The following is a 27112-nucleotide window of genomic DNA, read 5'->3' as shown; positions in this document are numbered from 1 at the left end:
AATCAGTGTTGCTTTGGGGCAGGAGCAAACCTCAGCGTTGCCGGGACCCTGAGAACGCAGCGGCAGAGCCATGGCACGTGGGTCGGGGATCCCCACGCCCAGTTCAGACACCACCGAGGGGCCGTCTGCCGCCTCCGTCCCACCTGCGCCTTCGCTCGTGGACACGTGCGCCTGCCCGCGTGTCGCTCCGGCATCGCTGCTGCTCCTCTGCAGCCGGGAGCTGGAACAGCCTGTAAACACGGATAAATATTTAATGTGCGGAAAGAGAGATTTTTGCGATGGCCTAGATTTCTTTCCCCCAGACGCTTTACTGGGACCTGAGGGGATTGCGTGGGGCAGGAGCACGGACATGGACACGCACCATCCCCTGGCTGCTCACAGGGGAGCAGCTCAAATAAGTCAGGACAGTGCATTTTTCCTCTCTGAGGCCTGGTCCTCGCGGGGCTGCTGTTTGAGCCAAGGTGGATGCACACCTGTGGGTGCTAGGTAACCTTTCCACACTAGGAGCGAGAAAAAAGGAAGGAGATGAATGCTCTGCTCCCCTCTAGGATCCAGGAGGAGCAGCTGGGATGCTCGGAGCATAGAATCATAGAATCATCAGGTTGGAAAGGACCCACTGGATCATTGAGTCCAACCGTACCTAACACTCCCTTAAACCATGTTCCTAAGCACTTCATCAACCCTTTCCTTAAACACCTCCAGGGAAAGCGACTCCACCCCCTCCCTGGGCAGCTGTTCCAGTGCCTGATGACTCTTTCTGTGAAGAATTTTTTTCTGATATCCAACCTGAACCTCCCCTGGTGGAGCTGAGCAGGATCAGCCCATTTCCCGTGGCTCTCTAGAAGAGGTACTCGCCAAGAGCATCGTCCCCACCTCGCCCTGGCAGCTCCTGGCTCTGCTCCGTTGACGTAGGCTCCCTCCCCGCGAGCACCCACCGGCACCGCAGCACCGGCAGAGCCAAGGACGCTGCTCTCCCGCTCCATCACACAGCAAAGTCGCGTCCTCCAAAGGCAGTGCTGCCTTATCAATAATAAAAGGCAATTTCCCCAGCCAGGACCGGGAGATTATGCAGCCCCTCACGCTCCTCGTCTGCCACCGACAGGATGGGAAGAACTTGAATAAGATGTGATTTGACAGTAACACAAAACAACAGCATTAGGAGAAGAATAATAGCAAAGGCAGCTGTCAAAAACCTCCTGATCTTTTACCTGGAGAAAGAAATCAGAGCTGTCAGGCCCAGCAGAGGAGCGCGGGGCAGCGGAGAGGCAGGGCAGGGCTGCAGCCAAGTGCCACCGCCCGGGCTGCAGAGGGGATGGAGACGGGCCAGGCACTTCTGCGTCAGTCCCTATGAAAACGAGCCAGAGGACATCTGATGGCACTGAAAGACAGGGAAATGAAAGGTATCCAGAGGTGTTGGGCTCCATGAGGCTGTGCCAGCTCCAAAAGCCAAGCTCTGGGGCCCACACGCTGACAGCAGGGATTCAGGCACAGGGCAGAGCGGGGACCACCAGCCCCGTGGGACAGCACTGCCAGCACTGGGACAAGAGGGATGCGTCTCCGCAGGCAGCATCAGCGGCCTCTGGCCATCGGCACAGCCACGATAGCCGAGTGGAATGCAGCAGCGATTGCTGGCAGGGAATTTCAAGAGCCCCTTTGCAGCTGCATCCCCGCTAATAACACTGCAGCACCGCATAGCTCAGGCTGGTGAGACCTGCCCAGGCGGGGCTGGCACAGAGAGCTTCCCTTCAAAGAGGTCACTGGATTTATGGACACTCGCATCTCCCCTACACTTAATTTGAGCCCACGCTCAGTTAATTCCATTTTACTCACAAATCCTGTTACAGCCACTACCAGGGAGAAACCTGTCCAGCGCAGCAAAGCTCTTACATCGCACTTACGAGGACACTGAAGCCACTCACTGCCAGAAGCACTGTCCTGTGGATGAACGGGGCAGCCGTGGCTCAGGGGGGCAAAGCATCCTCCAGAAACATCTTCTGCTCTGGATCTGGCTGTGCTGGAGCATCCGAGGGGAGAGAGAGCTGGATCCACATGTGCTACCCGGAACCCTGGAGCTGCTGCCAATCCGGAGGCCACTCCATAAAACCAGTGAGGGGTTTGCTAACGTGGATGCCTGGCAAGATAAACAAACAGCACTTAATGAAACCTTTATTTTAAAAATATGGTTTTTAATTTAAATGTAAATGAGGTGCTACGCTGTCTGTAGGTCACTGGCACTGACACACTGCTTAATTAGCAGGGATGAGTCTCCTCAGAGCAGAGGCAGCAAATGGCTTGCCCTGTCCGGGGCATTTGTTTAAAGTTAATTAAAATTTTCCAAAGGGGATCGGTCCTGCTCTGCGGAGCAGCTCCTCACCCTGCTCAGCCAGCCCTTCCGAAGCCAAACACGCTGCCAGGGCCGCACGCAGCAGGCTCTTAGCTGTTAATCGAGCTGAGCACAGTTATTTGTGCACCCTGAAATCCACTTTGGCAAATCACAGCCCGCCGTTCAATAGATGCGCCCGCAACATCGAGTGCCAGGAGACACTGAATCGGCAATAAATCTGGACGGGGACAGAGGGGATATTTCTAAACGCTGGAGTGAATCACATGGATCCTCTTGCAGAGGAGACATTAAACCTCATGTGAAACCGAGCCTTTGCAGCGATGAGCGGAGCAGTTTCCCCCGTGTTACACGCAGGTTATGCTCAAGAGGATGTCATTTAGAGAAAATCTGCCTATACCAAAAGAGATGAGCTGGAATTGCGAGCCGTGATCCGTGCGTCACGGCTCTGCAGACGCAGCTTTAACCCTTCCCTCAGCCCAGCACTGCCCCATGTCCACACGGAAGCCCCAGCTCCACACAGAGCGCCCACGGGGCTCACACTTGCACAAGGGGGGAGAGATCCCCGAGCAGTGAGGTCCTGGGGGTGGTGGGAGCTGTGGGAACCGTGGGCAGAGGGAGCTGCAAGCGGTCGGAGCAATGGGAGCTGCAGGTGGAGCACGCTGCAGGCAGACAGTGGCCACAGCGCCGCTTCCGTGTGCCAAACAGGAGCAGCACCAGGATCCCCCTGTGGGTCACAGCTTAGCCCCAAGGGGTGGGAAGGCTATCCCAAGCCTGCTCCGCTAGAACAGGATACAGCAGCGGGCAGCTCGCAAGATAAGCCCCGTATAAAGCATTCCCAGCAGAAAGCGGCAGTGGAGCAAGAGTGACTCGGTGGCCGCCCCACATGCAGCCCCGAGCGCAGCAGCCATCAGCGCCTGCTGATAAACGCTCACAGTTTAATCAGCAAGCATCCCTCCAGAGAGCAAATCGATAGGATTGCATCGGGAGAAAACGAGATAAACAGCAGCCTTTATAGCGCTTCATTTCCCTGCAAATAGGAACCCGGATCCAGCCCACCTCCAGGCACAGCAGGAAAAGGCCTTGGATTGAAGGACAGGCTCCCAGGTCGCTCAGTTCTCTTTCGTGCTGTGTTTCATCTCATTTTCCATCCTGACCAGCTCAGCACAGTGAGAGCGAGCAGATCCACCAGAGCTGAGCCCACCTGGGTCCTGGGGGGCTGCTGTTCCCCTCCTCCCTTCGCATCTGCAGCCTGGAAGGTCCCAGCTCACCTGCTCTCCTAAAGTGTGTCGGAAGCCTCATTCCAACGCGCAGGCAGATGCACACCGGAGCCATCCACCACCTCGGCTCACCTGACGATGGGTGTTTGGGACCCGGCGCTCCCACGCTGACGTCTGGCTGCAGGCAGCCACAAGCTTTCCAGGGTGAGGGAACCCGGCTCTCAGTTAGCTACTTCAGGGCAAAAAGACATTAAAGTGAGGGTTTAGTTTATTTGTTCCCTACGCTCTCGTCTGCCTTGAAAGGCCCAGTTTCATCCTAAGGCGAGTAAGGGGGTGAAAGAGGGAGTCTGCCATGCCAAAGCCCCACCGACTGAAGGGTTTCCTTCCCTTTCCATCTCAGTTGTTTACTTTCCCCCTTGTTCAGCGCACACCTCAAAGGGCTTGAAACGCTGCACTTGGTTTGGCAGGAGGCAAAGCCATCACCCCATGAAGAGAGGTGACCTTTCCTGGAAGGACCCAGAGATGGAGCGAGATGCTCCTGGAGAGGGAGTGATGACCAGGGCTGGGCTCAGCCCCAGCCTTCTGCCCACCTTCACGGGACGCACCCCTCTTCTGGCCGTGCTGCCGCAGCCAAGCCGCTCACCCCAGCCTTGTATCTTCCAGCTCTGCGGTGCCAGGCTCCCACGCCACATGCTACTGTCACCGCTGAGCCTGGAGACGCATCCCGAGGGCCAAAATCTCCTGAAGGAGAGGTGAAGAGGAGAACCTGGCATGTGGGAGGAAAGGTGGTTTAACGAGGTATCTGCTGCTTCAAACCAATGAAAGATTAAAGCAAAGAAAGGATAGGATCTTCCACTGAAACTCAGCCATTAGCAGAGCCCGAGGGCAGATGCAACTGTTTTCTGGTTTTCCCTCTCTTTGATGACCCAGTTCTTCACTCTCACCAGCACCAGGCTCAGCATTAATTTTTAAATATGCCTGGGTAACGGAGAGCATCAACTATTGCGGATCTTCTCTCCAGGACGCTGTGCCAGGGCTGAGCCGCGCATCAGGAACCAGGCAGAGCAGAACTCACCTGGAAAGGGAAGAGCTGTTTTTTCTGAGCATCTTGTTGGAACGCTCGCAGGATGGGGTGGGGTTTCACGGCATCGCTGCTCCTGCATAAAGCATGGCTTGTGGGCAGGCTCCTCTTTATCCCTCTGCAGCTGTGGTACCCTGGAAACACAAGAACATGCAAAAAGGTGGGATCTGGAATGTTGCGGACACTTGGAATGCATCAACTCCGGTCCCTCAGGAAACTCCACATGGTTTAGAAGTGTGAGGGAACCTCCTGAGCTGGCACGGGGTGTCCCTGCCCGTCCGCTACAGCCTAAGGTCAGGCAGCACAGGGAGGAATTCCTGGTTATCAGGCTGGGAGCTGCTGGATGCAGAAGCCAAGAGGCTACGTTCAGAGAAAGGGCAGCCCTGAACTGCCCTGGAGACAACAGAAGGAATGACACTTGCCTACAGGCTGGCTTTGCTTTGTGGATGGGTCAGTGGGGGCCCTACGGACACGACACACTCCTCTACGTGTGGGAGCAGACAGAGGCCACCGGGAACACGGCAGCACTGCCCCACAGGTCACACAGTGCCACAGAGTGAAAACTGCGAATTGCAGCTGAGCACAGGAGAGCAAAAGTGATTGATAATGAGAACATGAACACAGCGACCGAAACAGAGCGAGGATTCCAAAGGAATAAACAACTTACTCTGGCTTTCGGGAAGGATGGCATCTCTCCTCAACAGAAATGCAGGTGCATTCTCTCACCACCTCATTTATCCGGAGAGTCTGCTGTCAGAAAGAAAATCCCTCTGGTTCTTCAAAGGATCTGAAGAGCAGGAAGACAGCGCTGGGAGCACAGCGATCCGCCACTCTCCTGGCCTGGAATCAAGGGCACTGCGGGAGAAGCGTCCACACGTTTTCAGAAGATGGCACAGGGTGCTTCCTAAGGGAAAACTGCAACAAGGATCATGGAATCAGAGAGGGTTGAGGGTGGCAGGGACCTCTGGAAGTCACCTTGTCCAAGCCGCAGAGCCAGCTGCCCCAGAACACATCCAGGCAGCAGAGTTCACTGGGTTTTATCCCTGCAAAAATTAAATCTCACAGAAGAACAAACTCTTTAATCTGCAAACAGACACCGTCACGCTGCATGCCCAATGTGGATAGTGCTTTATTGAGTGAGGGTATGTTTCAACAGACACACATATATTACACACGCTGTACAAAATATACATTCTTACATGGAAAAAATATAAATAGACACTAGGGAAGAGCAAGAGGGACCAGGCACGGCTTCGTGTACGGACACCGTTCCCGTACTGACGCTGCTTTGGCATTGGCTGAAGGAGCTGTTTGCGTTCACTGGGAACGGGGTGGGCACACCCTGTCGTGTCCGCACTCCTGAAGGAACGGGGAAAGCAGAACGAGGCGATATTTGCTCCAAGTCTGCCTGGAAAGCTTTCCCACAGTGCTGAGCACAGCAAGGGGTTCCCCTGCTCACCAGCTCCAGCTGTTCACAACCAGCTCTGGAGATACCATTGCTCACAAGAGGATGTAACTGTCACGATTAACACTGGCAGCTTTTATGGGCGATATCTCACAGCACTGAGCGCAGTTGGAGCTCTTGAAGGGCTTCAAGAACTGGCACAGGAGTTTGTCCAGTGCAGACAGGATTGTAAAGCTTTGGCCCAGCTCGTTGCGCTTACCCTGCGGGAATTCAGTCACGCCAAGGAGCCGTGCCCAAAGCACACTCAAGATCCAGACACAACAGCAGTGCTGTCATACAGCTGCATTAACTCGGCTCCACCGAGAGGGATGGAAGGGAACGTAATGAGCCTTTTCCAAATGCTGATGGGAGACAGAGCAGCCACAGGGGTGCCCTTTTTCCGCTACTGGGAGATCACGGCTCTGTGCCTGCCAAGGAGCACTCGGCCACAGCAGCCGGTGTGAAGAGCTGGAGGGAGCGACAAGCAGCCCAAAACTTTGCTGCTGCTGTGGTTCCATGCCTGGACCTCTCATCCACATTTGAACCAACAGTACCGGGTCTTTGCAACACAGAGAACTTCAAGTTGAATGTCAGCACCAGGCCTCAAATGCTGTCTGGAAAGGAAAAGCCTGGAAGAAGTAGAACCAGAAAGGCACGAACTCAAGATTGTTCTTTCAACACATGCGCTATTAAAACATTTCAGATGTCAGAGCCCAAGGAGAGTTTAACACACCTGTTTCCCTCCAATTCATCCAAAGGTCAAGGACAACCAGATCCTCTTCCTACCAAAGCTGTTGGCTATCAAAGCAACCACTGTTGCTTTGAGAGCACAGTAAGAGCCCTTAATAATATCTCTTCATTTGCATAGACCCATTATTCACAATCAAAGAGCTGGGGGAAAATCATCCTTATTCTCAGTGCTTCCTCACTCATTTACTCGGATTTACCCCAGTCTTAGAAGTCCCAGCAGTGACCACATGCCCTGCCTGCCCAATAGGAAGCCTCATCCCTCTCTCCAGCTACTCCAGGAAGGTTTCGCTATCTTACAAGAACACACCATGTGGCTGCTTTCACTTCAGTGCATGTGGAAAAGTACAATGATGACTTGGAGGAAAGCCCCTTGCTCTTGAGGGGTGAGCGCACAGCATCACATACGTCGAAGTGCTCCAGCACTGAGCACAACCCATGACCGAGGAGTCCTTAAGTCCCGCCACACATGAATGCATCTTCCCAGAAGAAAGATCTTTTCAGGAAGTCTTTATAACATTCTTCCTCCTTGTTTGGTCAAGGCAAATGAAGTTCACATTTCCTTTACCCCAGGAAGGGTTAGATTTCCAAGATGGAGCAGTGCCCCGCATGTTGTCTTGGCCCTCACCTGCCAAATGTACACATTCTGGCCACACTGAGGCCTCAGGAACCAAGAGTTCAGGATGGGAACCATTTTCCCTGCTATTTTACAACACGAGTGCAGTTCACAGATCATTTAGCAGACACTCTCCCAGTTTATCCGATGGTGGTCATCACAACATTCTTATTAAAGGCTCCTTTAACTGTCAGCTAGGATGGATACACGGAGACCTCTCGGCAGCACACGCAATGCAAAAGCTGTTTTAAAGAGAAAAGCTTCGATAAACTCGTGAAACAAACCACTCAGAACTCCCACCTCAGTGCTATTTCACCAGAGGACCAGAAGGAAACACTGTGTACTGTTCTTGTTCGGAGTTGGATGCTGCAGCCCAGAACGCAGCTTAGCTCTGTTGGTTAACGCGGGCTCTGCTGGGCAGACAATGGAGATTTAAGGACTCAACACAGCTTCACCACATACCTAACATGAACTCCCTGCTTTCCAAAACAAAGACAGCTCTGTCCCCTCCAAAACCAGCTTCCCCGAAATCCATATGGCTTGATAGGCAGCTGTCGAGGCTAACAGACTTTGGCATAATAAAAACCGTATTTACAGCACAGCCCACACTTTTATATGCTTCGTGTATACAAAATATTTATAAATGCAAGTTTATTTACAACTGGAGTTGTTGTTCATGGGAGAAATCAAGCCCCAAAGTCAGACTGGGAACAGATGCCTGCCAACAGCTGAGGGATTGAAAAGCTGGCCCAGAGTTCTACGCTGACAGTTGCTGGGGAATTCCATGAGGAGGCCCTGAACACTTGTTCCAAGCAGACAACGCAGCGTGGAACAGCTACGTGTTCTTGAGAGGTTTTCAAAGCATGCACCAACACAAAGGCTGCTTCAGCATCACAGAACCTATGTTTCAACGGACAGCATTGATCACCCACGTGTTCTGTTGCACATCCCCATTTTCCAACAGAGAAATCCAAAGAGAAAGGGCCTGTGCCGCCCCCTCCTAGGGACTCGCACTCTGTAATTGCAGACACACGCACACACAGGTATCTTTGGTCTTGGGGTTAGTCCTGAGGTAGCGAATACAGAGAGTCTGGCGATGTGGATTTGTGTTCATGACTTCATTTTAGCGTCTTACGTGGTCTCACCGTAGTCATGAACATTCCGTGTCCTGTTAAAATCACAGTTATGTTCACACAACCTGGGGCAAGGCCTGGAAGAGGCAGCTTGGTCCCGGTCACAGTTGATAACGCCCTCATTGCGAAGAGGTCGCGGGGTCTCCCGGGCTGATGGCTGATGTAGAAAGGCTGAGGAAGGGAGCACCAGGTCTTTGCTCACTCCCCACAAAGGCAGCTGGAAGGGCTCTGAAGAAGAAAAATCAGAAGATGAACAGGAACAGATCATGATAAACAAGAAAATTTTAGATTTGAGTTGTGTAACTCAACAATAACATTCTTTCCGAGGCTATTTTCTCTATTTTGAGAGCATGTTTCACTGGATGCCCTCCTTTTTCAGCTATGTCACAGTAACCAAAACCATCACACACAGCTTCAGTGCGAGTTTCACAAAGGCAGCCTGGAAGGAACCCCACATAAAACAAATCAGTCTGCAGGAGGGGGGAAAAATGAACGTTTTGTAATTCTTTGACTCAGGCCAGCTCCAACAGAAGGGCAACTGGCATTTCCTATGGAATTCCAAGCTTGAATTTCAAGCTGTAACTCTCTGCAAACAGATGTCCTTGAAGTACGTGCAAAGGATCCCATTCCACAAGCTTGAAGAGAGAAAGGACAGGGTAACAGCTCCTGAGTGCAGGATACAACCCGAGTTAGTTCTGAGAGCGGGCGGTTCACACACAGATGAGCTGCTCCACAGACTATGGTCAAAGCCAGCGCTACGAGGCTGAGCAACGAAAGAGAAACAGGGGTACTCACCGTTAATCTGCTGGGAGGAGATTCTCTTTTCACTTATTTTGTCACGGCTGGCAAGGAAGACAGACACATCTCTGTCTGCTAAAAGGTTATCGAGGGTACTGGTTTCATGCTGGGTGCGTGCCGAGTATGGTTCCTTTGGCATCTGCACCATGAGATTTGGAAGTGTTTGATCCAAGGGGTCCTCTTCACTGATGTAGGCATAGGGACAGTACTCGCGTGTCCTGGAGTAGATGTTGGCGTTGTCGTAGCAGTCGGAGCAGATCACCAGCGGCGCTGTGCTACCTGACAGACATGAGAGAAAAATAAAATACCATAAGGATACTTGACTTCCATGAAATCTTCCATGTCTTTGCATGATCAGGTACCACAGCAGCACAGTTTGAAAGGCGTTTATACAGTGAATGTGGCAACAGAGCACTTGCCTTGACCATTTACCAAGAATTTGCACAAGAAATACCATCCATGTTCTCAATAGCACTGCCCAGCGATCAACCAGGGGAAAAGTACCGACGACGAGCAAGAGCCACGTCAGGTTTGCTTGCCTGTTTTAAGGGCAAAACGGTTCCACGCAGGTCCAGCCATCCTGAGCACCAGGCTGAAACAGCCCTGGGTTCAAAACAGGATATCTATCTGCACCGGCTCATGCTCTTATCAGACACATACCCTGCATGCCCACAGGCCTCTGACCAGAGGGTCAAGTGGTCACTGAGAAAAGCTGCTTCCCAGCACCCTCCTGACACAGCCTCTAGTGCAGCAGGACTGTACAGCGGAGGGGATGGGACAGATGGGAACAAATTACACCAAAGGACCATTTTTGAAAGCCAGCTTGTATAAGGATTGGATGGCTCTGCAGCATTTGGATAGTAAAAATAGCATCACTACGGACTCAGAGATACAAACAACCTGAAAAGCATCCTAACAAGGTAGGGGGACAGTGCAAGCCCTTTAGTTGTGATTGTGGCAAGCGATATGCAATGATATGACTGGCAGAGGCAGTGATGTTAGGCTAAGGACAAAGGTACAGTCATCTTCCAAGTGAACTTTGTTTCCCACCTCTGTTGCCTGGACTCTTGAGATGCCAAAGGGAAGAAACTGCATAAAATTCTACCTTGATGTTTAAGCAAGGAATTCTCGAACGGCATCGCCATCTCGCTGAACAGATCCCAAACCCTGGAGCAAAGCAAAGCGCCTCTGGAGGAAACCTTGTGCTGCTCTGGCTCCCAAAGGACAGCAGTCACGGCATCGACATGCAAAGGCACTCACAGCAGCTGGGAGCCCAGATGCTGCCAGACCAGGGATTAAGCAACATGCATGGAATGCAGAAGTCTTGACAGCAGATTATAAATGAACACCAGAAGAAAACCAGGAGATGCCTCAAACTCGGAAGGATCAATGGAAATTTTAGCATCAACCTGAATTCTTCTCTAGGAAAAGCCACCTTTGATGTTAACATGCCCAGCTGGAACAAGTGACACGTGTGGGCTTCACTCACCGTCTGTGCCTTTATGCACATAGCTACCAGCTGGAGGCATCAGCTGCTGATGGCTCCCTGCCTCGGAATTACTGTAGCCTTCCTGAGGCTCCGACAGAGTTCCCTGGGAGGACAGATAGCTCGGAATGTCTGCAGGTAGGTTCATCTCCTCTGCAAGGCAGAACGAACATGGATGACATTAACAGCTAAGCGTGAAGATCTGAGGGCAGCACTAATACCATCACCCACATGAACGAAAACATCATCCAGAATTTCAGCTCACAGAGTTATCTTTTTTCCTACCTACAAGACTAAAATTGTATCGCAGGTTCAAAATTAGGCCAGAATGGAAATTTACACACATTATTCCAGGTCCTGTAAACACTGGTAAGTTTAGTCAAATACTTATTTTCAAAACTACTGTTTTCCCTCAATGCAGAGCAAATCTGATGAGTAAGGAATACAATTAACAATTTTGATATTAAAAAAAAATCTCTAAAATGAAGGAATTTGAGCAAATCCCTTAAGAGATTTTAGCAGGAAATCTTCACTTCTTCAATGTTACCATCTGTAATGAACCTAAAATTTTCACCACTCCTAACAAGTGTCTTGAATTAAAGCCAGGGCTGTTTTGGCGCTTTACCTGTGTTAGTGATGCTGTAATCTTCATTCTTCCTTCTCATGTGGTAGATGACGATCACCCACACCAGGGACGTCCCCACGATGCAGCACACCACAACGATGATCACGATGCCCACTGTGGTCCAGCCATCATCCTCGTGGATGATGCCGCTCTGGGAAGAATCGCAGTTGGGGGAAGCCAAGACGTTCAGGTAAATATGGCCACGCTCGGTGCCCAACGTGTTGGACATAATGCACGTGTACTTCCCAGCGTCCTCTAGGCCAGCATCCACAATGATGAGGAGTTGGTTGGCCGCAGCAAAAAAATGCCGCTCGGTGACAGCCAGAGGGCCATCGTCTTTAGTCCAGTTGAGGCGAGGGGTGGGACTGCCACCAGCTATGCACTGCAGGACAGCCGTTTCACCGCGGGTCACCGTGCGGTCCTCCAGGGGCCGGACAAAGGAAGGTGTTTCTGTCACAGCAGAAGGAGAGAAATAAACTGTAAGATAACTTCATTGCGTTACTTCACGATATTTAAAAACCCTGATCATAAACTTGAGCAGTGGAACACAGGATTCAGGAAATCCTAAAGGTCCAGCTCTTCTCTGGAGCACTGCAGCAAGCGCAGGTACAGCAAACATACTGAAAATTACGCCTGCTGCAGTCCAATTTATGTATTCCGATTCTATATTTGCATATGATCATCCCGTTAACAGTCGGTGTCTTCAAAATACACTGCGCAGCAGAAGGAATGGCCCATCCATTACTGCCCAACACAGCTCATGTTATCCCTGGCTAAATTTGTTCTCAGACAACAGCAATTCCCCATCTGCTCTGCACTGCTGGATTGGGCTGAGTCTCAGTCCTCTTTCACAAAGATCACACCAACTCCATGGGTCAGCACTGTAGCTCTGCTTCTAAACCTTCACTGCTCAAAAACCACGTTGAGTGCTGCATTCAGACATCCCAAATCCATGCAAAGCAGGAAGAGACGCTGTTCCAGAGGCAGCATCCTTAAATTTAAAGTCTTGAGCAGAGGAATTAAGGCAATTGTGGAAAAAAGTCTTCTCTTCCTTATCGCAGTCCACAGCCAGAGGAAAGGGAACTCTGTGCTTTGTCTTTGAATCTGTCTCTTCAGGACTTCAACGCGATACTTACAGATGAGCTACACTAACACAGTGAAGGGATTCGTATACAAGCAGGGCACTCACCTAACACCGTCAGCGTGGCGTTTGCTGACAGCCCTCCCGCCGCGTTCTGTGCCATGCAGCTGTAGATTCCCATGTCTTCGATTTTCACATTTGCAATGAAGAACACGTCGTCCTCGGGCATGACGTGCATCCTCCTCTCTCGTGCAGCAGGGAAGTCTGTGCCGCCATCCTTCTGCCAGGAGATCTGGGGGGTAGGGTGTCCCTCCGCAGCACACTCCAGCCGGGCCATCGCCCCAGTGCGGATAGTGAGATCCATGGGAGTTTTTAGGAAAGAAGGCAGCTCTGGATCAAAGGAGAGAGAGTTTCAGTATTTTCAGTACCAGGGAAAAAGCAGCAGAAGCTCCACAGCACAGACAGCTGTTAACAACCAAATCTAAACAACCATGGTGTTCTCCCTGAGAGAAAGGCACTCTTCTGAACTACATGGACTTTCAGAGGTCCTTTCCAAGAGTCTGCCCACAAAATTTAAACACAGTATGTTCAGGGTTCATTTAAGATGATCAGAAGGACAAGACTTCTCATGGGGAAAAAACAGGGAAGATGTTTAGCCGCCTTCATGAGCCCTTTGTCACTTTTTCTTCCCTGGTAATAGGGAAGGTGAATCCCATCTCATCAGCCCAAGTCTGCATTATCTGTTCGGGATGAGCAAAAGCAAGAGAGGCACCTCTGCTCTCAGACACAGAGGGCATCAGTGCTCTGCAGACTGGGGTGGGCATTGTCTTTTTACCTCTCTTCCTTCAAGCCAAAAAGAACAGCGTCATTACAGCTAAAACCGAAGGCTTTCATAGTTGACTTTTGCAGAGTTTGTTTCCAGTCCCACCAGTTATTTCTAGTTGAATCTTCCCTACCCTTACAGAGACATGGGAAAGGCGCTTAGTTCTGAAGAGCAGCAGAGGGAGCTTTTAGTTTGAGAGACTTCTGCCTCCATTTAACTGCACAAACAACTAATTGTGTTATAATGAAAGCACGGGAGACACCTGCCCCTTTTGTGAGGTGAATAGAAGGCTTTTCATCCACACACACACAAAAATTCCTTCTTTCCTGCTGTATAAAAAGACGCTGGATACTTTTAAATACCCGCAAGACAGTTTTGCAAGACTATTTTGGGCCAGCTGCAGTGAAAAAGACTTGTAGCTATGTAAATAAATCTTTAGGTTAAAAGTGTCTCCTTTGCTGCCGTGCTTACCATTGACAGTCAGCTTGGCTTTGTTGGAATAGTTGGAGCCAAAGTAATTGGTGACGATGCATTGATACCTCCCTTCATCGGTGAAATTCACATTGAAAAGGTGCAGGATGGTGGTGTACTCGACCACCTCGCCGCTCTGCTGCTGGTACCGAGCGAAATTCTCAACCTCGGCATCGTACAGCACTTCGCTGTCTTTGCGCCAGGCGGTGGACATGGGCGAATCGCTGCTGCTCACCGCCGTGCACGTCAGCGTCACGTTCATGCCTCGCAGGGCAACTGTGGTCTCAGGATGGACTCTGATCTGCGGCTTGGGGAAGTGATCTGAAAAGAAAAGCACCAAGAGCAGTTACTTTCCTCTTCAATTTGCAATTCATATTGTAAGAAAACTCCCTCAAAAGGCAACACGAGTAGACAGCAAGCTTTGGGAACAGATGTCCTGCTTGAGGTGCACATGTTCAGCTGTTTTCAGTTGGAAATCAAGCTGTGAAAGGATTCAAAGCACACGTAGGCACACAGAATAAACCCAGAGAACAGTGAGTGCAGAAGCGTGGTCTTGAGCAACGCCCTGTATGTGTTCAACTCTCTGGAACTCATTATGTTTAGATCACATACAAAAGCTGGGCTCAGCTGAAAAGCCACACTGTTTTACAAAGGACTGAAATTTACTTTCAGCTCTTTTAAATACCTTGATAACCCTTCAAATCCTACAAATACAAAGCAAGCCATGCTGGCAATTCACTCTACCTCATCCCACTCAATGAGTTACTTCAATACCTATGATTTCAAAGATAGTCATAGGCACACACGGAGTCCCAAGTCAGGCACCACTGACCAGGTGGTGATACAGAACAGAGGAGCGGGTGCTTGTGCCCACGTTATGATTGTTGTAGCCTTTACTACCAAAAGAACTGCGTACACATGAGTAACACCTAGCAGACTGCTCACCCAGACTATTTCCAGGCCTGCCACAGACTTCACACATGGCTCTGGGCAAAGAATCTCTTGGCTTTTCATCTCACAGTTCAGTTACAAAAATAAACAGGCTTATGTCTGAAACTGTGGTGGCAGAGATCAGATAAACATTACAGACATGGAGTATCAGAAAATGTGCCAGAATAACTATTCTGGTCTTGCTGGTATGGACAAGAACCACTGAGGAAATGTCCAACCATCCTCCCAAAGATGACGGCATTTACAAGCAGGGAGAATGGAAGCATAAATAAATTAACGGTGACCTAAACGAAAATCAATGCAGCCTCACAGAATCATGCCCTCAGATTATTACCAGTGCTCAAACACAACAGAGCAGAGGAAAAAGAGTGAAAAGAATGAAATCTCAAACTCCAAAGCACATCCAGCAATGCACACAGACCCACATGCGCATCACGGCCAGAACCCAGCGCCTCCAGCAGTGCCACAGCCTGGTTTCAGACAGGCACCTGCACCGAGTCGTGTTACCCAGGTTTTGTATCAAAAGAAATACAAACCACAGACAAAGTCGTCAGGGTCCACGCTGAGCGGGCTTTGCCCTGCTAACCACTCTGGGTGAGCGCAGCTGACGTTCACAGCCTGCTGCAACCCACTCTCCATCAGCCACTCGGGCAGCCACTTCAGCTGGCAGTCACACAGCAAGCTGCCGGTGTTCAGGATTCTGCAGAAACAAGGCAAAACAAAGACGTGAATAACATTTAGCATTTCACACTCCTACATGTGACTTCACGCAGCAAAACCACCTAAAGCACACGTGCTCAGAATGTCAAGATTTGCAGCATTCTTTTATGCCTATGGATATGCATTACAGAATGTCAGCTATATATGCTATAACTAACAGAAAAAATTCCCTCTAGGTCAGCGTCAAAACCTTACCTTTCTTTCCAGTTCTGAAGAATACAGCCTTGGATCTTCACCTACTAAAAATAACATTAAGCCTGTCCCTACAGTTATTCCATTCCTCTTTAACAGGAACGTAACACTATAGAGCAGCTCCATGGCTCAGATTAAACTCTCGCCACTAGGAAATGAGTGCAAGGCTCGATATTCCTTTTCATGTCAGCTGTGATAGGGATTTGTTTCACACAGGTCTCTGCTGCTCTGTTCACAGAGAAATCACAAACAGCAAACAATGATGGGACAGTTTTCCCCATTCACCTGCTTCAAAGTTCCCTAAATAATACACGTGAGCAGGACCGACTGGAGAAATCCCAGCACTGCAAGGAGAAGTGATTTGCCACCGGGGAAATCCAGAGGTAGGAGAGGCATGGAACCAAGCTAGGATTCCATCCTGCTGTCTGCCCTATGACTCCTCACTTTTAAGATACATTAGATAAGGCAAGTCTTGTCTTTAACACTTAAGAAGCATCTCCTCAAGTTCCTCCTGATCTTGCGGACCAACACGCCATCCAATGACAATTAACTCACTGAGTAACAGCTTTAGAACAGACTATGTGGTATTCAGAGACTTCACCCTGCAGAGACGACTGTGTTACAGCAGGATTAGCCTTGGGTGAGGACATCACTTCACACTGTAACACCTCAGATGTCTGGAGATCACGAGAGGCTCTAGCAGCTTAAGCACCTGCTAAGCAGTAAAACTTCTTGTCTAGCTGAGAATGTTAAAGCCTTTCCCTAAGCCCCAAAACGGGAAGACGAAGTGTAGCATTCACTACCCCCCAAAAGATTCCTGATGAATGATTTCACCTGTTCACTGTCTACACGCTGGCACTTGCTGTTTGCTGCAAAATCATAAGATATGGAAAACCTTATGGCTCAGCACTACAAAACTAAGGCATGGATTTTATCAAAACTTATTTGAGTCAACAATTCATCAGCATTGCTTTAAGTATTTGCCAGTGAAAGCAGACACACTTCAGTCAAGTGCAGTCCATCCCACAATGGCTTGAGGATGCTCCCCAAGGCAGGGCTTGTAAAGAACCTTCAATAGCTCTCGTGAACTTACAGCTCCTTCAGGTGCGCCTGGGCAAATGCATTTTCTTGGATGGACATTACTGCATTGTTGCTCAAATCTCTGCAAGTTAAGCAAAGAGAACAATAATGGGCGATTTCACCTGCTACCTTCAGTTAAATTCCTGAAAACTGGAGAGAGAACACAAGCTGAAAAATAATAAGCAGCTTTACAGAGGGAAGTACTTACAGGTGTTCAAGTCCTTCAAGACCAGAGAATGCTTTCTTGGTAATTGACTTGATCTGGTTTCCTTGAAGGATTCTGAAAGACAAAGCCCCCAAACCCAGAAACCAGTCTGAATGTCAACGAGCTCAAAATAAGACCCCAAAGAAATTCCCTATGATGTTAACTAAGTTTTTTCTACTACTAGTAGAGCTAAAAGATTAAATGCTGGTTTTAGAGCCTAAAGGCTCAACTAGTTTTCCCAAGGATGGGGTTTCTTTTCCACTCCTAACTTAGAGATCTGGGCTAGAGATGTCTCAGAAGGCAATTTAAGTCAGTGGAATGAAACAGTGGTAAGCAGAACCTGGGAGGGGAGTAATGGTTTCCTTACACCAATCTGCCACACACAACAGTTCGGGACCGCACCCCGTGCTAAGCTATTTGTTACGAGCAGTGTCTGTAGCTCCACAAGATGGAGCTCCCACAAAGCATGCGGCACAGGATAACAACTGCACAGTCCGAGTACTGAAAAGCTGTTTAATTTATCACTGTTTCATATTCCTTCACCCATACTTTGGGGTTTGTTTTTTTTCTGACTTTTACCCCAACTAAAACCAATGACTTTTATCCCAACTAAAGCAGCACGGAGTGAAATCATCACACATTAGGACGGGGCTGTTCAGTAACGAATGCAGTGAAATACTTATGCCTTATTGCTTCAAATTGGTGCTGCATGGTGACCCAGCAACACAGATCCTTTACTCCAGAGCATGGAACCCAAGCCTGGATCAAGAGGTTGCAGCACACAAGTGCAAACACACTGAGCACAGCTGCCAACTGGAGTGGCTTTCTGCCTCGTGCCATTGATTTAGAATTCCTGAGCATTTCACACTTTCCCTCTACTCCGCATGCCTAGGAAGTATCATCACACCAATGGTCTGCAATACCTACAGTTTATCCAACCTGCTGAGTCCCATAAACGCTTCATTTGCATCTTCAATGGCCCAGGAGATCTCATTGTTCCTCAGATCCCTGCAGGAGAACAGATTTCTTACAAAGGAGCCTTGTCACACTGCCACGACCAATGCTAGTGATGAGCTGGGGAAGAGACCTTGCTGTCATAGAGGGCCACTGTGGTGTTGTGGCACAGGTCTTACACCTTTCATAAAACTAAGCTTGCCAGAAGATGTATATTCCATTTATCATAGAATCATGCAATGGTTTGGGTGGAAAGGGACCTCAAAGCCCATTCAGTTGCACCTCCCACTGGATCAGGTTGCTCCAAGCCTCATCCAACCTGGCCTTGAACAGCTCCAGGGATGGGGCACCCACAGCTTCTCTGGGCAACTTGGGTCAGGGCCTATCCACCTTCATCATGAAGAATTGCTTCCTAATTCCTAACCTAAATCTTGCCCCTTCCAACTTAAAACCATTCCCTCTTGTCCTATCACTCCAGGCCCATGTGAAAAAGTCCCTCCCCAGCTCTCCTGGAGCCCCTTTCAGTACTGAAAGCCACTCTAAGGTCTCTCCGGAGTCCTTTTCGGTACTGAAAGCCACTCTAAGTTCACCCCGGAGCCTCCTCTTCTCCAGGCTGAACAACCCCAACTCTCTCAGCCTGTCATTTCCAAGGGGCAAGGAAAAATAGACTTCTTCAACATCACCGCTGCAGACAGACAAATTCTGCAGTGTAGCTTCTTGATGGGTGTTGAGGGAAAGGCCCTGTCCAACCTGCACTCGCTGTGTGATGGAGCACTTACCAGGAGGTGGGAGAGGCTCCTGAAGCAAGTTGGTTCATGTAAGTGAATTAACTACTACACCAGCAGCATTAACCTTCCCAAGTAACAGGCTTATAACTGCATTAGCATATGAAGAGATTACAGACAGGTTATAGCGTGCGGCTGCCAGGCACCAAGCAGGAGGCTCGCAGAATGAAGCTGATATTCTGCTCACAAATCTCGTTAGCAGCTAATGGGATTTCTGCGTGACCTCTGCACAGCTCTTCGGCCTCACACGTAGAAGAGCAGCCCGAACAGCAGAAGCAGTACAGCGATATGGTTTGGAAAGCATTGAATGGTTTTTAGAGAGAAGGGGAAATAAATTCACTTGTATTTTGGTTTTGAGGCCATCGAGTCCAACCGTGCCTGTCCATTACCAAACCATATCCCTGAGCACCTCATCTGCCCGTCTGTTAAACGCCTCCAGGGATGGTGACTCAACCACTGCCCTGGGCAGCCTCTGCCAGTGCCGATCTCAGCTACACCTTTAATCCCACCTTGCTCTTATTACCTTGTAGTCAAGATACAAATTTTACTGTTAATTCTCAGTAATTAAAGCTACATTGCAAAACAGCAGCAGGAGCTGAATGTACAGAGAAATGTTTACGTCAGCCTTCGCATGGACACAACCAGTGTACAAACAACAATGGGACTAATCCAACAACAACCTGGTATCTCCTGTTGTTTGAAGGGTTTTTACACTCCACTACTCAGCCTGCTTAGCAAAAGGAGAGAGCAACCCAAAAGAAAAGCCCCTCATTGTGTGTGCGAGGAGCTAGCCCCTCACGCTCGGCTGGACACGAATGCCTGAAGCCCTGTTAATCACCGCTGCCCTCTGTACTGCACATTCCAGCCCTGGAGAAACCGGCCGGCCTCGATGCTGCTGACGCCCCTGAGGAGCCCAGGGAAACCTACTAATTAATCTGCTCTTGTTCTTTTCCATGCTGCTCTAAACCTAAGAAATTAGGTTTAATTATTTCATTAAAAGGTTGCACGAAGGTTAACAGAACATGACTGCTTACATAAATCTCTCTGGTGAGTTTACTTGTTTAAGCATTTATTTAACGAACTGACAGAGGGGCTACAAACTTTCACTCCTTTCTCAACTGCCCTTGTTTGGGATCATTACAGCTGCTCACATCTACTTGGGACACTTTCTCTTTATTATCAAGACCCAGGACCGGGGCTTTTCTTGTCAGAAATGGCAAACGGCTGCAGCAGGCAAGCACAGAGCTGGGCCTCTGACAGCCAGAACCACGCACTCCTCCCACACCTTCTGCCTGTGACTTTAGCACATGAGCAGGGTGGGCTGAGCTGTACCTTCTGCCACCAAACGGATTCGCTACGCAGTTTCTGAGGCTCCAACCCTCTGGAATAAAGAGATGCCCAGGCTGACTGTTTGCTCCACAACTGGCATTTACATAGGCTAACTGTCTGCACCTCCTCAGAACTGCTGTGACATGGAATAAGGCACTCCAGGTCACCCAGCCACTTCATAGCCATGCTAAAATTGAAGTGCTTGGTTGGTTTTGGCAGCATTATCTCAGCAGACTCAGAGATGAGCAGCCCTGCCACGCAACAGGGTCAAAATACCACTCTGTCTTTACTTGCAAAAGCTTCACTGCATTAAATTGAGGTTTTAAGCAGAAGTTTCCTGTACTTACAAGGTTCGGAGATTGGTCAGACCTCTAAACACACCATCAGCAATGTGACTGATGCGATTGTCACCCAGGTTTAGCTTCTCCAACAGACCAAGTCCCACAAAGGCAGACTCCTTGAGGCGAGTGAGCTGGTTGTACGACAAGTCTCTAGAAATAATGAGCATGCGCTTTAGAGGCAAGTGGGGGGGGATTAATTTGAAGATACTATCAAACTTGATTAACTACTGTGTTTTAATTTCTCTACAGAACAGTTATGAGTAAAACACACACAGCATTACCGTGGGCCTAACGAGGAAACCGAGTACTTCCTTTGGTAATTCATTCTTGGTGCATACGTGCTATCCGATCTGTTATTCCCCCATTACCAAATCCCCAGTGAAAAGCAGCCCCGGACTTACAGCTCAGAAAGTCTTTGGCAGAACTCCCACGCATCTGGGCTGATCCTGCTAATGGCGTTCTGGCTAACGTAGAGCTGTTGCAACGTCCGCAGACCATACAGCCAGCCCTTGTTTACTTCTGTTAAGTTATTATGTTCCAGTTCCCTATGGAATTAGAAGGAAAAACATTTGCCAAATAGATAATCGATGAAATCAATACTTATGAAAAACAACTCCCTACAGCTAGAATCCCTAAAAGAAATTCCATGACCAGGCATACTCACAGTTCTTCTATATTACCCAGGCCAAAGAACGCTCCATCCATCAGTCTGCTAATCCCGTTGCGCTGCATTTTTAAGGATTTTAAGGATTCCAGTCCTTGGAACGTAAGGCTTTCCACTATTTTGATCCGGTTCCTTTTCAGTTCCCTTTTATAAATACAAGATTCAAATGTTAAGATGCCTTTTGATAAGCACATGAACAGATATGAACGACACAGCTGGAAACGTTGTGTTTTCACACTTTGGAGACCGCTACTCACAGGAACTGCACGTGAGGCAGTTTGAAGATCTTTGGTGGAATCACACTTATCCTGTTCCTGTTCAGCTTCACCACCATCAGTGAGCTGGATAAGTTATCGAGACAGCCTGCTTCCAGAGTAGTTATCCTGTTGTTGCTCAGGTTCCTAGGAGAGGAAGAAAAGCAGCATTTCCAAACATGGAAAATTTCACGAACACAAGTGCACAAGCAGGTCAGAGTGCCCTCTTTTTATTAAAACTCATGTTCTTTGCGCAGTTGCATTACAGATCTGCATTCTAGAACACCAAACTAAAACATCTTCCCAAAGGAATCAGTGCGAGGAGCTGATTTTCGCTGTATTTCCACGTTCAGTTAGAACTGGCCAAGACAACGTCAACAGCGATTTCATCAAACCAGGCAGAAATTGTTCCATGTCCCTGCCAGCTGAAGCACCTGCACTTTGACAACAGTCACTGTTTTCTATATTACATGAGAAAACACAATACAGATGGGTATGAAAAGTGTTTTATTTTAAAGACATTTTTAGCTACGTTGAGCACTGCTACTGGTGCAAAGTCACGGAAGGTTGTCTACTCCAAGACAGTAGCTTGGAGCAGATGAGGCCTTCACCGTTACCATGTGGAGCAAACAGTCCCAGGCCTAACAGATTGCTCGTACTTACAGGTACTTCAGTTGCATCCGTGGAAAAGAAGAAGCTTTAATTTCTGAGATGAGATTAGAACTAAGGTCTAGATTTTCCAATGAAAGGTAAACTTGGAGTTGCTCAGCATTTATTTCTGGAATGGTATTGTGTACCCTGAAAAACACCGACAACAAACACTGTTATCAAAATACGGGCCCTTCAAGTCGTACAGCTGGAATAGCTACAGGATTCTGTATATCATTACGGGTAAACTTTTCAACTGGGAAACACAGGACACACTTCAGAGTGTTAATTCCTAGCTAAAACATAAGAAGGATATGGAACTGTTGGAACAGGTCACAGAGATGATCCGAAGGCTGGACCACCTCTGCTATGAGAACAGGCTAAGAGAGTTGGCGTTGTTCAGCCTGGAGAAGGCTCCTGGAAGACTTCAGAGCAGCTTCCACTACTGAAAGGGGCTCCATAAAAGCTGGGGAGGGGCTTTTTACAAGGGCCTGGAGTGATAGGACAAGGGGGAATGGCTTTAAATTGGAAGGGGCAAGATTTAGATTAGACATTAGGAAGAAATTCTTCACGATGAGGCCCCGGCCCAGATTGCCCAGAGGAGTTGTGGCTGCCTCATCCCTGGAGGGGTTCCAGGCCAGGTTGGATGGGGCTTGGAGCCCCTGAGCCAGTGGGAGGTGTCCCTGCCCATGGCAGGGGTGGAATTCGATGGGCTTTGAGGTCCCTTCCCATCCAACCCATCCCATGGTTCTGTGAGCAGAGCGGGAAACCCCGAGCTCCAACTGGATCAGGGGCTCTAAGCCTCAAAGCCCATTCAGTTGCACCTCCCACTGGATCAGGTTGCTGTTCCTTGTGGGAACTGTCCTTCCAAGACTGAATTCCTTCCCTTCAAAGCTGTGTGCCTGGGTTGACTGCATTTTATCGGTAATTTAGGGTAACTTGATTGTCTGACTGATTTGTATTTCTTTAAAGTGTGCTTACACGTCCCCTGAAGCACTTTAGAGGAGTCGCATTTCGAGACTAAACCAGGAGTGTTTTCCTACAACCCAGTATCAGAACTCCAACAATTCTCCCACTCATTACACAGGGAAAGGCAGCCACGCTGGTACTTACAGCGAGAGGAGAGTGATGTTGGAAGTGGTTTCTCCAAAATACGGAATTTCACTTAGCTCGTTGTAATTCATTTTCCTTAAGAAAAAAAGATCAAGATTACTGACCCTTCAAAGAGAAAACGCTTCTGTACCCAGCAGAAATAACCCATCACAGAGCATCTTAACACTTTCTTTATATTAAGGATGCGTAGTAGCTGAGAAAATATTTCCTAAAAGCTTAAATACCGATAACATGAACAATTTAATAGCAGAAGCACGCCGGGTTTTACCATTCTCATGGATGCCATTTCTTCTCTTTAACTCAGAATCAGATAAAGTCAAACTAAACAGCTCATTATTTCTTAAAAATATTGGTCTTGTAACCTTTAAAGAAAATGTTTTCTGCTCAGAAAGCACCATTTTCATGCCTAAAAGGCACTGCAAGCATAGAGCGCCCATTTTTAATGAACTAGCACTGAATATTGCTACAAGTCAGACCAGACACTTAAGACATGCAATGAACTGTGCTCGTTAGAATCAGGTACAAAACCTGTAGATTTTATCCTCAAAAAAAAACTTACACTTCCTGTAGGGTATGAACAGACAGATTGATGCTCCAGTTGGATGACAACAAATGATTATGACTTAAATCCCTGGAAAAGAAAGAGAAAAGTTATTCTAGCTCCTAGACCAACAACAAAAAAAGCCCAACACGTACGCTTCATGCCACCTAACAGTTTTAAACCAGGTTTGAGAAATACAATCCCTCCTCCACCACAGGAAGGCCAGGTTCCTTCCAACTCATTCTCATGGTCACGTATGATAAAACCTAGACAGTTCTATTTCTCTGAATGAAATAACTTTGTTAAAAAGGCTTCTTGGAAAAAAGATGCTCTCTGATCAGGGAGTTTTTCCTTTAAGCCCTGGCTTTATCTACAATACTGGCTTATAGCAAAAAAGAACAACTTTCCAGGGACACAAAGAGTTCCTTACAAAACACTGGATATTAAACGGTTTCTGTAGCCACAATGCCCGTTTTCCCAGCCCACTCAGCTTTCCAAAGCCGCTGACTGGCCAAGCCAGGCTGGGTTTCAAGAAGAACAGCCACACCATTACCAAACCAGCTGGAGGGCAGGGACACGCGAGGCTGGGGAGCCGTCAGGAGGCACGCGTCAGTGCCAGTTGGTTCTGCTTATGCAAAACAAACACAGAAGCTGGCTTGCTTCAACGGGCAAGAGTGCTGTCATATCCAGTTTTAATGCCCAGACTGGATAGTGATGCTATTCCTATCACTTTAACCTTAAAGGAGCATTTTCCTTTTGCCTAAGACTTGGTGCACAAGATGAGAAGAGAAAAGCAAAACCATCTCCACCGCTGTGCTCCACCTCCGGGCATGGGCTATCTCCACTTTGTGACACAGGTCACCATGACCACAACCAAGTCAGGTTTACCACGGAAACCTGCTTCCAGCCGCATCAGTCACGGCAGACACCACTCCCAACGGTGCAACGAACTCATGTTTTTGATCCCTTTCTGGCACAAATCCAGACGAGAGATGAATCCCTGAAGCTCGTGCCTACAGCCCGAGCTGCTGTGTGTCGGAACAGGCCTGACCACGCCACTGTGCTCGCGAGACACGACCGATGCCCTCACCGTAGCCAGTTAACTGTTAGCGAGTGCCTATATAATTGAACACTGCCTGTCAAATCAAGCAGTCTGCCCTGCTAGCCGTGCCTGCCCGTCACGCTACGCACTCCATCCAGTTCCGACAGCAAGGACAGAGCCACCATAAACTCTTCTCAGCAAGAATTGTTCACCTCCGGATGAGGTCCTGTGTCACTGATCCTCTTCGGTGGTTACAAGATAACACGGTTTGTGTTTATTAGGGCGGGCTTTAGGCTCATTAGGCAGGCTGCAGCGAGGCTGACACTGCAGACAAACCATTCTTTAAGAACAAAGCTACTGTGTACCTGCTAGAAAGGGCAGTAAAATGGAACTGATTGCAGGTAAAACGTTCCCCTTGACGAGCGGGCTGGGGCAGTCATGCCTGCGACAGCTGTGCGCCTGCGGTCAACGTCAGCTGCACTGAGGCTGAACCTGTACGGGCAAGAAGCTGCCCCAAGCCCCACATCTGGGTGAAGAACAGAGACTGTATTAGTGTCGCTGCTGAGGAAGGGGCTGCAGTACAAGTTTAATTCTCACCAAGCACCTGTACGTGTTCCCCTGTGTGTGCCAGCACTGCAACAACACTGCTCTGCACAGTGATGACCACCCGCTAACCAGAGAACCCAAGCGGGACCCGGCATTGTCCACCCCATGCTCACGGCACTGCTGATAGCACTCCCGATCCATACAACCCGATCCATGGGGAGAGGGAAGGACCTGCCAGGCTGCCATCAGCTTCTGCTCCGGTTCAGCGGTAAAGACACAGCCCTAGCGATGAATTACTGAAATCCTGGGTATCACAACAAGTCAGAGCATTGTTACGGTCTTTGTAGTCACACCAAGCACTAAACAGCACAGCTACAGCAGCAAACGGGTGCACAAAAAACTACTCATGCCTTCAAGTAGCAAAAAAAGGAATCAAGGGAACCTAGAGGACAACACACATGCCACCATTGATTGCCAATATACACTGGTATTAAGCCAATCCTAAATGCCAGTAACTGATAAAACAGTACGAACTGCAGCTGGAGCAGCTCCCACCTCAAGGGAGGCTGTACACTCGGGACACCCTCAGGATGTCTGGATCCCCCCCGGCCCACTGTGGCCGGAGCCCACGGGCCCATCAAAAGTGCCCGGCACGACCGGCAGCTCCCGGGCTGCCCGAACCTCAGCGAGCCAGAGTCGCTCCTGCAACTCGAGAAGCCTCAGTGCCTGCACTCCGGGGAGGCCCTCATGAACCGCAGGGAGCGCCGACCCACACCCAGAGCCCTGCATCCCAAGCCCTGCACCCCAGAACCACCTCTTGCACCCCAAGGTATCGCTCCCGCACTCCGTGGAGCCCACTCCCCGCACTCTGGGGACTGCCTCATGAACCCCGGGGAGCCCTGTCCTGCACCCAAAGCCCCTGGAACCTCCTCCTGCACCCTGAGCCCCAGTCCTGCACCCAGAGCCCCACATCCTGAGCCCCTTCCTGCACCCTGAGTCTCACAGCCTGAGCCTCAGTCCTGCACCCAGAGCTTCACATCCTGAGCCCCACACCCCAAGATCCCTTCCTGCACCCCGAGCCCCAGTCCTGCACCCAGAGACTCGCATCCTGAGCCCTGCACCCCAAGTCCTCCTCCTGCACCCTGAGTCCTGCACCCTGAGCCACAATCCTGCACCCCAGGACCCCCTCCTGCACCCTGAGTCCCGCACCCTGAGCCCCACACCCCAAGACCCCCTCCTGCACCCCGAGTCTCACACCGTGAGCCCCAATCCTGCCCCTAGAGCCTCGCATCCTGAGCCCCGCACCCCAGGATCCCCTCCTGCCCCCAGAGCCCCAGTCCTAACCCCAGAGCCCCACATCCCGAGCCCTGCACCCCAGAACCCCTTCCTGCACGCCGGGACCACCTCCCGCACCCCGGGAAGACCCGAACCCAAGCTCCGCACCCCGTGCAACCCTCCTGCAACCTGAGGAGGCCCAGTCTCGCACCCCAAGACCCCCTCCCGCACCCTGGGAGGCCCAGTCCCGCATCCAAGACCAGGCCCCGAACCCTAGGGAGCCTCGAACCCGAGCGCCGCACCCCGAGGCGCCGCTCCCAGCTCCCCCGACCCCCCCGCGATCACTCACAGCGCGGTGGTGCCGGCGGGCAGCGGCGGGATGCGGAGCGGCCCGGGGCCGCGGGGCAGGCGGTGGCGGCTGCAGTCCAGCAGGCCGCGGCGGCAGGCGCAGGGCGCGGAGCAGGGCTCGGCGGCCCCGGCCCACAGCGGCGGCGTCAGCACCAGCAGGAGCAGCGCCAGAAGCGGCGGCAGCAGCGGCCGCCCCGGCGCCCCGCGGGCCGCGCCCGGCCCCGCGCCCCGCATCCCCGGCACGGCCGCCGCCCCGCC

At 50.0% G+C, this 27112-nt stretch overlaps 2 protein-coding genes across 2 annotated transcripts; both read right to left on the bottom strand.

The window, feature by feature from the left end:
- Window positions 1–2: 2 nt before the first annotated feature.
- On the bottom strand, window positions 3–7527 carry LOC128854447 (uncharacterized). Its single transcript, XM_054087993.1, has 7 exons — window positions 7462–7527; window positions 6202–6307; window positions 4637–4776; window positions 1920–2118; window positions 1209–1345; window positions 874–1113; window positions 3–230 (listed from the first exon to the last, which is right to left on the bottom strand). The coding sequence occupies exons 1-7, from the start codon at window positions 7525–7527 to the stop codon at window positions 3–5; spliced, it is 1116 nt and encodes a 371-aa protein (XP_053943968.1).
- On the bottom strand, window positions 5734–27112 carry LRIG2 (leucine rich repeats and immunoglobulin like domains 2). Its single transcript, XM_054087758.1, has 18 exons — window positions 26856–27112; window positions 23662–23733; window positions 23103–23177; window positions 22005–22139; window positions 21345–21488; window positions 21088–21231; window positions 20825–20968; window positions 20430–20573; window positions 17942–18022; window positions 17018–17089; window positions 16823–16891; window positions 15354–15517; window positions 13867–14187; window positions 12681–12962; window positions 11492–11941; window positions 10870–11019; window positions 9378–9659; window positions 5734–8810 (listed from the first exon to the last, which is right to left on the bottom strand). The coding sequence occupies exons 1-18, from the start codon at window positions 27086–27088 to the stop codon at window positions 8581–8583; spliced, it is 3192 nt and encodes a 1063-aa protein (XP_053943733.1). The 5' UTR covers window positions 27089–27112; the 3' UTR covers window positions 5734–8580.

The sequence above is a fragment of the Cuculus canorus genome, chromosome 24 (genome assembly GCF_017976375.1).
Source record: "Cuculus canorus isolate bCucCan1 chromosome 24, bCucCan1.pri, whole genome shotgun sequence".
Taxonomy (NCBI): Eukaryota; Metazoa; Chordata; class Aves; order Cuculiformes; family Cuculidae; genus Cuculus; species Cuculus canorus.
Note: the sequence above shows the minus strand (reverse complement) of the source record. Positions and strands in the feature narration are given on the sequence as shown.